Here is an 11,820-nt window from a genome sequence, read left to right on the forward strand (position 1 = left end):
CAAATACCTCAGCGTATTTTCATTTCAACTATTTTCATAGTAAACAGAAAACCAAGATTGCAAAATACCTGCATACATGAACTGGACCTCCTTAATTACAGGCTCATCAGCATGTTGTTAGAAGCTAAATATTCTTCATAGTAAAACACGATTGCACAATGCCTGCTTAAAGAATCACAAACATACTCCCTTTGATGGATGGTCCAGAAAGCACTGTAAGGCCTACTTTCCTCAAAATCTGCTCAATCACTATGTAATCATTTACTTACTGTTTGTAAACATTAATCCAGGGCCAAGGTAATGGCCTTGTGACACAACACTTAAATTTATATAAAACCATGCCCTTTTAGCATTCATTTATAACTTCTGCAGACCACTCTGATTCAAAAGCAGACTACTGGCTTTACCAGGGCATGGGCAGTGGTGACCTAACACCACAAACAAAATGCTGCATCTAGCTTCATTTTTTTTCCTAACACTACTGCATTGCTATAATGCCCAAACCAAAACAAGCATTACACCTACAGACTGTAAGACCGTCGAAACAGATGCAGGAGTGGCCCTCGATTTGGTCAACAGACATCGCAGAGAAGGCTACGTTTTCGGTTTGTTCCGTGTTGCTGATGCACACGAACTACATATAGTAAGTATCAATTAAAAAGCTGATTTATACAGGATGGTGATTTTAAAATAATGAGACAGATCATTAAAAGCTGATAATTATTGTTTTTAACCGAGCAATGCTGATGTAATTCAATGAATCAGCTGTGATTTACGCTATCACAGTATGAATTTGTGCATGATTTATTGTATGTAAGCTTGATTTCAAAGGACGCTGACTGCCCTCTATTTCCTTGGCTGACCAGATGTTAGCATAGGAGATGCTCTGAACAGCTTTATATAATACTTGAAATTAATCTGTCTGCTCTGTTGTCAGGTCTCAAATATTATGTTCATAATTTATACTCAGAGGGTTTCTTTAATCTGCGAATGTTTAACATGACTTAGATCAATATATACTTCACGATAGGTATTTTGTTTTTATCTTAATTTTGGAGATTTCTGAGTAACTGGAGAGAATGGAGAAAAGTTGAGGAAGACAGACGAGATGAAAATACCACTCTGCAAAAAGGGGAAAGGCTGGATAGAGAGCCTACATCAGTCATTTCCCACTTCATAGGTTCTTTCCTATTTCTATTTCCTAGAGAGTATACATGAGCTTTTCTCAATCATTGCCTGCCTGAATGCCAAAGCAAATCAATAGCCAAAAAAGCAACAGAACACAAAATTTCTTTAACTATCAGATAAAAGAGATCGAGGAAACGCAAATTTACTGGTACACTTGGCTACCTTTTAACTGCTTGGTTTGTCAATAACAATCTACACATCTGCAACGTTCATGAGCTATATTATACACCTCACTATGGCAACCAAAAAAAAAAAAAAAGCTAGTTTTGATGGAGCTGTTTAAAACTAACTGCCTGTTAAGACGAGAAGAAGCTCAAAAAGAGATTGAAGACCCAGATTGCTACAAGTTTTCAGGTACACTTTCAAAAAACCAAACAAAAAACCAGATAGAACATTCTGGTTTTCAAAGACAAGGATATGGGGAGTGATACTATTTGATTTTTATGCAATTGCCAGATGATTGAAGAGCTCATCTAGGATGCAAACAGCCTTCTTCAGCATAGAGAAATCCCAAATTATTGGAATTTATAAAATAAAATATTCTCCCTTATCAGCGAGCAATCATGTGGCTAGCAGGTAGGACAGGTGCCAGGACAGCTATGGTTCTGGTTTCCTGGTTCTGCCACACATGTTTTTGTGCAAATCACTTAGCCTTTAATTTTAAAATATAGACGTTGCTAAGCCATATGAATACTGCAAAACTAATGTTTAACATGACAGTGGTGGATACTTACTAATAAAAATATTACACTAGACTGCTGGAATTCTTTCCCAAGGTCTTGTCTATATAGAAACACTCTGAAAGAGGAATCTGAATGGATGAAATTTCATAAAACCTGAGGACACATTCACAGTGAAGGGCTTTGCATCATTTTATCTAAATGATAAAATGAAATATATCTGTTTTCATTCTGAATGTCCATACAGGGGTTGCTTGAGGTTTACATAATTCATTCCAAATGTGAATTGAGATTCCTTTCCCCGCAGACAAATACCATACTGTTTCTGTGGACCACAGTTAATTCTTAATATCACATTCCATTACACTGGCAGTCAAATCATTATTCCCCATCCTACTTGCTCCAGAAACAAAACATACTAGAAGAATTTCGGAGCTAAGGTTCCTGAATTTACAGAGATATTTCAGTTTTGTTGTATCACTCCCTGAATAAACAGGGCAGGAAACAAAATTCTGAAATGGCATCTGGTCGCTAAGGTCATCTGAAGTGGATGTAGTTGTAAAACAGGCTGTCTAGACAACAGGTTTGCTAATAGACCAATGTGCTCAATGTGAAAATCAGGAGGGAATGACAACTTTTCAACGTTACCATTTTCCATACGTGATGGATGCCAGGTTAAAAACAGACTCTTCTCATAGGTTCTCTACAGAAGGTTAAGAGATAACAGCCATAAGCTGCATAAAGGGAAATTCTGACTTGATATAAGGCCACACAAAAAATCAGAGAGCAAGCAGTTAAGTACTGGAACTGAACAGAGAGGCTGTAGAACATCTGTCTTGATGATATATCGAACTCAGCTGGACAAGGCTGATCTAACTTTCATCTAATTTTGAACTTAGCTTTGCCTTGAACGAATGGCTGCACAAGATGACCTCCAAAGATCCCTTCCAGCCTAAACCATTCTATGATTCTATCCTTGTCAGCTCAGAAAAACTTCAATACAGAACTGGGGAAGCTACACTAAAGATGAAACTCACCTACTTATAAAAAAGTTTCTTTCAGACCAAGCTTCTTGTGTGTATACATATAACTATTATATATATGTATTTTTTTATCTGCACTTCTCTTCCAGGGAAATTCATCAGTTCTTTTCTTAACTTTGGATGTGCTGGAAACTGAATGCCCTGTATTATCTGGAAGACATTGGGAGTCTTGTGAATACGGTGACGTCTATTCCATGGCAAGTAACAGCACCCAGGCAGACTCATACGTCAATATTGCATTAATTTTATCTTCACCTGAACTGCCCAGAAATTCATGTGCTACTACATCTCTAAGTGAAGGCTAGGCTTTAATATGGCTCACTATAAAATAACATCTATTGGATTCTAGTTGTAAAACATCAGCTAAAGGTTCGGAAAAGGGGTGACTCATCATATAAGCACAACTGTGTTTCATTAGTTGTCTTAGAGGAGCTATATTCCATTCTTCTACTGCTGGTAACAGAACTGATGTTTTGAAACTAAATCGTTAACAATTACTAGAAATGATTTTTTTAAAACTCATATTCCTAGTATAGAAGCCAGAAATGCCTATGTTATACTTTGTCAGTTGTATGTTGTAGTGTTAGTGGTATGACAATGTAAAACACCTGCAGTGTCGGTACACATCGGGTACGTAGCAGTCTTTGTCCTTATTTGTTGCAGTACAGTGATGCACTCTGGAATGGGAACTACCTGTGCAAACTTTATTTAAATAGGAGAGTGGTGATACTACCACACAGGACAAAGCAGGAAGGCCATGAGGAGAGAAGAGAAAAGAAGTCATTTACTCTTTTTATTAAGAGAAAATGAATGGGAGAAAAGGTTCATCCACTCTTTGATAAAGATTTATATAACCTTTGAGTATCCTAAGTTCCCCTGCTAGCTACTATTATCTTACTGTAAATAAGTCTTAGAATGACTGAGAAGGCTCTGTTAGTTTTCCCTGGTCTCCTCAGTCAGGCAAACTGAAAATTAAAATACAGTCTTTTGTTGGAGACTTGTACCTAAACACAATCTTTGAATGGTACTAGATCAAACATTCCATTAACGACCACATCTGTTATTCTCAGAAATGCTGAACATTAGAAGGAGGCATCATTTCTACAATCAACTATATCCAATTAAATCCAATGAAAATAATATCACGGTCATATATTCTTTTTCCCCCCTCAGGACTTCGGGCAATGTAAGATTATCATGTATACGAACCAGCTGTTGAAGAAACCTCAACTACATGGATTTAATTGTACACTAAGTCCAGGTAAAATAACCACTGTTGGAAGCTAATACATACCTCAAACCAATCTCATCTGCTTACAATTCAGATTTTAGATAATTTCAATGGTATGTTAAAAATGTGTAACAGAATTAAGAGTACCCTACTCTTCTAAAGCCGACTTTATTGACGTCAGATGATAACATCACTCCAGTCCACCAAAACTTGGTAATGAGTATCAGAAAAAATTGAACTTGGAAAGAATGCCCATTTGAGGTGGTTAAATTCTAAAGCCGAGCTAGAAGGTGTATAAGAATATTCTTTTCCACAGTTGTCTTTTCTTCACATGACAGGAGAAACCTGTATTTGTAGCATGAGAGATAGGTATTTCACCTCCAAGGAAACACTTGGTATTTCAGCTTCTTATTATGAGGTCACATTAAAGATACGTATAGATATTTTACTCCCAAGAGTATTGCAATATTACTAACTTTTCTGTTTTTTACAGTTCCTCCCAATTTAATAGAGTGCAAAGATTGTCCTGTAAAAGGTGAAGTCTTAGAAGTCACCGAGCAACATAAAGATATTGCTGCAAAGGCCCTGAAAAAATTCAACAGCGAGAGCAACCACACAAACCACTTCAATGTTATCAAAGTTGAAAAGGTTTTAAAGACGGTAAGTGGCATTTTGTCCTACAACTACTTATAAATGACATTTTGGGAGCAGATCCAAAACCATGGGCCCAGAACTCAAATCCTTTTAGGATCAGAAATATTGCATGTAACCTCTCAGCATAAGTAATCTGCTTAAAATTGAAGGTCCTACTTCTGCAAAGTCTTATCAACTTAATTTAGGCATGTGAAAGCAAAAGGATTTCTCATCTGCTGAAAACCATGGCAGTGGGATGGCATTCTAAATGCCTGCCTTCTTTAGGTGCATTTTTTTATTTTGCATGCCTATTTAACTAACATATTATAACATACAAGAGTTTATTTACTACGAACCATAGTTTGTCAAGATGTACAGTCATGTGCGTTATCACAGTCATACATCCTGTCAGACGAAGTCAGATAACTTTTTACTATTAGAATATTTAGCTCATGGGTGCAACACTAAGTGGAACACATTCAGAATAATTTTGGCTGCTGCAGAACAAAGCAGCACTCTGAGAGCTCTGAAGGACTGGAGGTAAATGTGTATCTGTGCTGTACCTCCTGAGGAACTATTGGCTCTGGTAAATAACTCCTCCATCTCTGAGTGATGCTGACACAAAGACTTACCCTTTGGGTGTTTAGAAGTGTAACTCTTGCACCACCACAATTTTTTTGCTGGTAGATACCGGAGACCTTCACTTAAACAGCACAGGATCGTTCTGTACAAGTATATCAGTCCAGGACACCTCTGTAATGAGGTCCCATGGCCCCTTCCACAATACATGCTGTTCCTAGAACCTGCCCAAATTAGAGAATGCCAACCCCACCTCCCTGCAGCTCGCAATGTTGCATAGTAACTTAACAGTGTTCTGCACTGTCTTCCCATGCAGGACTTATCCCTACTCACATTCAGCCCATGGCTGTTTTCCATTTGCCTGGATTCAAGGATTTCTCCCAAACAATTTTTTTTGCTTTGTCTTCACACTTCTCCATCCATAGCTATAGTGAGAATCCCGACTGTACCACTAGATTTCAGCAGACTGTGTACCATCTAGACACTATGAAGTTTGATTAAAAAGTATACCACAGAGTATGGGCAACTACTTCTAAACACTCAGTTAAACCAGCGAAACTTGTGTGCACGCATGCTACGGACATCTTCAATACAGACTTGAAATAAACTACTACTGCAGTTGAAACTTAAAGTGAAGCATCTCTTTATGGATTCTAGCAGGATCACAAAGGCCTTCTGTTCTTATGGAGCAATGCCTTCTCTATGAATAATGCTGCTGACATTAGAGAAAGCAACAACCTCACAGAAACTGGCAGAATTTCATCCCAAATTAACATCTGTAGTACACTGTAGTACTATGCACTTCCATCACTGGAAGGGGGTGGTTGCCATTTTCATTGGAGCAGCTGTTCAATTTAGGGAGAAGACTCTAAGGGCTCTACTTCCTAAAAACACAGGCTGTGTTTTTAGAGAGATTTTATAATACACACATGCCAGACAAAGAAACAAAGCAACCATCTCCTGGAACTCCTATAAAGGAGTGAGGAAAGTGAGGTATAAATAATCTAATCCATTTTCCTTACTGAATACGCATGTGTGTACGAACTTTTGAACAGCACAGGTAATAAATGCATGATGTAGACAGGATTTTGATAAGAGTATAGAGTATAGTTGCTTTTAAAATTACAGGACTTTTTTTTTTTTTTTAAAGAAAAACCACCTGTCACACTTTTTCTTTGACTTCTATTTCAGACTGACTCCAATGAAGTCCACATTTTAGGATTCTCTATAAAAGAGACCAACTGTTCCAAAGGTGTGCAACAGACAGAGGAGCCACTGGAATGTGACTTTCTGGATAACTGGCATGCTGTGAGTAAAGTCTTTGAATAAAAAATGATAGAAGGAGTGGCACCAGGAAGATCTTCCCATGATGATTCCAAATGTTTCCTATAAGCATGCACCCAAACTCAAAATTCAGAACCAGCGTATCAAAGTCCAGATCCTAATTTCACAGCTACTCCTTCTTCTTCTATAAGGAGCTAATCTCAAATCTAAAAGTAACTGGAGTTGCATATTTCAGATCTAGAGCTCAGATCTTCTCTTTGGATCTGGCTTTCACCTTCAAATTGTGGCCATTCCCCTAGTAAATTATTCATGCTATCTTCATAAAAACATTTACACTAACATGACTCATAGATTTTGAATGAAATATATGCACTGTGCCATCCCAGTGAGCCCAGGATTACTTTTTTCCCCTCTGCTGCAGGGGAACAGAGCGTGGAATAATTCAGGCCTATCTACAGATTATTATCAAAGTACTCTCAACACCCAACCTTCCCTTTACAATAACAGTAAACAGCAAATAAAGTACTAGGCAGCAGCAACAAACCAAAATAAATTATTCCACAGAAATGAAATGGAAGGAATGAAATAAAAATATGGAAAAATAAAACCTGCAGAATTGACGTTTTTTTTTCCCGTAAATTCATTTCCTTCTCTGGTTCCTTATGCTCCAGAAGACTGGAAAAGATTGTGAATAAACTGGTGGCAGAACTAAAAGCTCCCTAGAATGAGGCATAAGCCATATAGCCAGAGGTTTTAAATTCTGTTCTCAGTGCTGACACCACCGTTGTGTGTGTAAAAAGTTATTAACATTTGTAATCACTGGTCATAATAGGCTACTAATGGCCCTAGCATGTACTAAGATAAAGCAGCTACTAGAGAAAGCATACACAGATTATTTTCTATCATTGATAATAATGATTGTGATATTTCTATAATGACAATGTTTGTTATCATTTCCTGAGTTCTGTGCTCTTTCCACACGAGCAGTTCTATGCACGATGACTGGACAGCAGGGGGAAGTCACTGCAAATGGGATGCTAAGGGAAGTAATGCTAAAAGATTACAACAAATTACTTCTCAAAAATAAATACACAAAAAAAGCTCAACATTCAGCTTCATCTCAAACAGCATAGCTACACAGTGTCTGGTTTTGAGGACTTTGAGCAAAATTTCTGAATAGCCCAATCTGAACAGATGTTTGACAGAAAAGAATAAAAATCAGCCTGTGTAGGTATTAGTAGATGACTAATTTTTAAAGACATCAAAAGAGAAGTAGGCTGGAGAGTGACAGCCCTCTAGATGCATATGAGGAAGTGGTCTTCACAGTCAAGAACACTCAAAAATTAAATATATTTTATTCATTTTTTACAGGGCAGGTATCATTGGCCAGAAAGCTCAGGATCTAAGTTATATAAACATACTTAGGTATCAAAGGAAGTAGCGTAACTTTTAAAACGTTGACCTTTCAGTGGCTTCTATTATCTCCATCACCAGAACCCAGATGTGCATTGTTTTTTCTTTTGTTTTGCTTAGCACAAGGGATTCTGCAAGGCACGAATCGTCAGTAATTCAGATGCTCCCGATGGAACAGATATAAGCTGTGAACTCTACCATCCCTGGGTATGTACTGAATTACTGAAACGTCTCTGGCTATTTCCTAATGCAGGCTATTGCAACCTCAGTCCAGCCTGACAGAAGAAAGGTTGCAAAGGTTGTTTATGCCCCGTTATTACTCCCCGGGTGTGATGCAGCATGCGAGGACGGACTGGCTTTTGACTACTAGGTCAATCAGAGGATTAATTAGCATCGAGCTGTCCCCACTGCTTCCTCTGAAAGTGTCTTCGCTCTAATCATACTCCTTAGTTAAAGTGAGTAGAGATTTACAAGTTCAAAGGGAATTTTAGAAAGCAAGAGGAGGGGAAATGGTCTTTATTATATGTGTTCTGTGTTCGGTCTCTTCTCCCAAGCACCAGGTGATAAGACAAGAGGAAATGGCCTCAAGTTGTGCCAGGGGAGGTTTAGGTTGGATATTAGGAAAAATTCGTTCACTGAAAGGGTTGTGAGGCATTGGAACGGGCTGCCCAGGGAAGTGGCTGAGTCACCATCCCTGCAGGTATTCAAAGGACGTGTAGCTGTGGTACTCGGGGACGTGCTTTAGTGGTGGGCTTGGCAGTGCTAGGTTAACGGTTGGACTCGATCTTAGAGGTCTTTTCCAACCTAAATGATTCTGTGATTCTATATTTGGTATTCCAGTGTATATTACAACAGCTAATCCAGTGTGGTTTTTATTTTGCTTTGATCCGTTACAGATTTTGCTCAGTTGGTTAGATCATTCCATTTTGTTATGGTACAGTATTTCCAGATGCTTTTCAGTAATTCAGCATTTTAAAATCTACTCCTTCTCGTATATCCTGAAAAAATACAGCACAAATCACTGGAACTGTAAATGTAAACCTATTAACTCCCACCTCTCTGTCACCACTTTCTTCTGTTTTTTTAACATCTCACTTAATGCTTCTCGCCCTGGTGTTTTTATAACAGCAGCATCACCATGGACATAGATGCAGACATTCACGTCCGGGTTGGCCACACAGACATCCCCACCATCATTCTGGTCACAGACATCACCACAGAGACAGACGCCCACCACATTTTCAATCCAAACCTGAAGACACTGAGCAGAGCCATGATTTCAACGAAGAACAGGAAGACAGCCATGAAGAATCTCCTCCCTACCATGGTAGACGACATAACCGCCCTCGCCCACCACACCATGGTCCTTCACCTCCTCCTCAAGAGGAATTAGGTCATCCCCCTCCTCCCTATGATGAACAACATAGTCCTCCTCCTCCCCAAGATGAAACAGATCAGTCCCCTTCTCCTCTTCCTCCCAATGATGAACAACATAGTCCTCCTCTTTCTCCCCATCATGGACCCCACTGTCCTCCTCCCCCTCCTCATGGACCACATCACCCACATCCTCCTCACCACCATGGACCACACTGTCCTCCTCCTCCCCCTCCTCATGGGCCAGATCACCCACATCCTCCTCACCATCATGGACCACACTGTCCTCCTCCTCCTCCTCCCCCTCCTCATGGGCCAGATCACCCACATCCTCCTCCCCATCATGGACCACACTGTCCTCCTCCCCCTCCTCACGGGCCACATCACCCACATCCTCCTCACCACCATGGACCACATTGTCCTCCTCCTCCCCCTCCTCATGGGCCACATCACCCACATCCTCCTCACCATCATGGACCACACTGTCCTCCTCCTCAAGGACACCATCCTCATCCCCATCATCACTACCACAGACATCACTGCAACAAGACAGGCCCATCAGGAAAGTACTTTCCATTCCAGGTAACAGGAGCTATCTATCGCATTCCAGTTCTAAACACACAGGATTCTCTCACAGCTCCCAGTGCAAAATTTCCTGAGCTATCCCACCTGAGCCCTCAATCCCCCAGCACCGAAGAAGGTACTTCCTTCACTGACTCAAGTCTAAAGGAGATGCCAAAAACTGTAGATTTTCCAGATCACCATTCACAATCAGAATCATGCCCAGGAAAACCCAAACTTGATCTTCCCCAACTTTTGCCTTTGTTTCCATATAGCTCCATAGCACAAACTTCTTCTCCGTGACCCCAGAGAAAGTTCCTGACCTGAGGGCTGTAGGGCCAATGACAGGTGTACAATGAATGAAAATAGCATGTGGTGAAGGGGGAAGAGAATACAACTTGCAAGGAGGAGATGCACTGAAAATAATGATTAATATAAGCATTCCAACCTGCTTCTTGATCCCAGATATCTCAGACTCCCCTGTAACTGAAAGGTTCAATAGAATATGCTTGGGTTCCAATCTCACCTGTGAACAATGCTCCTTTAGTTCTAACAAAGAAAATTCCCTAACGCTGACAACTACCAATCTTCATTTCCTCATAGTCCCTAATTATAATGTACTTCTCTGAGGACATCTGACCACCTACCATGAAAAACAAAAAAGATCCATGGTACTACATTCATTCCCACTTTCTAAAGATCTAAAGAAAATAAAATCATGTAAGCATTTTTTTCTTGACAATTGTCTCTTTTGTCACTGTGGCTGTTTAGCTGCACAGTCAGCACCCGTGAGGCATAGTCTAGCATAAATTGACTAATTGTAGCTGGGTTACCAGGTTATCTAGAAAAGGGTTGAGACTAGTTAATGACTTGTGTTGTAACACTGCAGAGTGGCCTGCACAGGTGCTTTCATTACTGCAGTTACTGGTAGAGATATCAGAAATGCTGCATTCAAGGACAGCCCTTTTCAAACAGTTCATAATTGCTCTCAGGGGAGGGGAAAAGCAGAAGCAGGTAATAACTCTTTCAGGTGAATGTCTTCTTTATCATTGAACATTTCCACTGGAAACTGAGTTGGGAGAAACAGGAAGAAAGGGTACTGATGTCTCTTTATACTGAAGGCCCCAACAAGATAAAGACAATTCAGACATTCCTGGGACCCCAAAGAGTTAGTTCAGATCTGCTATATCACAAGCAAGAACATGGGGCTAATTAAAACAAACAAAAAAACAATTTTGCTCTTCAAAATAGCTTGTTAATAGCATGAAGTAAAATAAAGAGTGAGAGGTACATTGAAGAAAAAGAAACAAAATGGGGACGGCATTTTGTGTAACTGAGTAAAGGCCATCTATTTTTTTATAAACGCATTATAATGTACAAACAACCTTATTTATGGCATAGCTCATCCACAAGGTCTCTGAAGTACAATTTCTTTAACCCAAACTTCTAGCAAGACCCAGGTAGAATGCAGGATCTGAGGCATTCCTGAAGTGTGCACAGATTCAAAGCAGAGCTATTTGGGCTCTTCACTGCCAACAAGTGCCAGATGTTCCCAGCCAGCTCTAATTCTGCCTCTGCCCAATACAGGCAACATTCCTTAAGCCCTTGTTCTCGGGCATCATTTTCCCATCTGTAATGACGACAAAACATTATGAAGACTGGCTAAACCATGATCCAATGGTAGCCTCCACATGATGGCAAAGACAGTCACTTCCAAAAGCAGGGTGAAGGATGAGGGTTATCAGCTGCTGTTGAAGAGTTATGTGACCTTTAATGATGTGTATCTGTCCAAAGACTTATTTTACTTATGTTCTGACTTCTTGGAACTATTGCA

General features: G+C 39.7%; 1 protein-coding gene and 1 long non-coding RNA gene across 3 annotated transcripts in view; one reads left to right on the forward strand and one right to left on the reverse strand.

Annotated features, from left to right (window-relative positions):
- Positions 1–11,820, reverse strand: part of LOC121075095 — a 44,785-nt gene that overhangs the window by 2,266 nt on the left and 30,699 nt on the right. The gene's annotated exons all lie outside the window — the stretch shown is intronic.
- HRG (histidine rich glycoprotein) lies at positions 446–10,669 on the forward strand. The gene is made up of 7 exons (XM_040567988.1): positions 446–643; positions 3,001–3,108; positions 4,085–4,172; positions 4,636–4,802; positions 6,546–6,662; positions 8,172–8,258; positions 9,180–10,669. Exons 1-7 carry the CDS (start codon positions 446–448, stop codon positions 10,287–10,289), a joined length of 1,875 nt encoding a protein of 624 aa, XP_040423922.1. The 3' UTR covers positions 10,290–10,669.

This window comes from Cygnus olor, chromosome 9, assembly GCF_009769625.2.
Source record: "Cygnus olor isolate bCygOlo1 chromosome 9, bCygOlo1.pri.v2, whole genome shotgun sequence".
NCBI classification, from domain to species: domain Eukaryota; kingdom Metazoa; phylum Chordata; class Aves; order Anseriformes; family Anatidae; genus Cygnus; species Cygnus olor.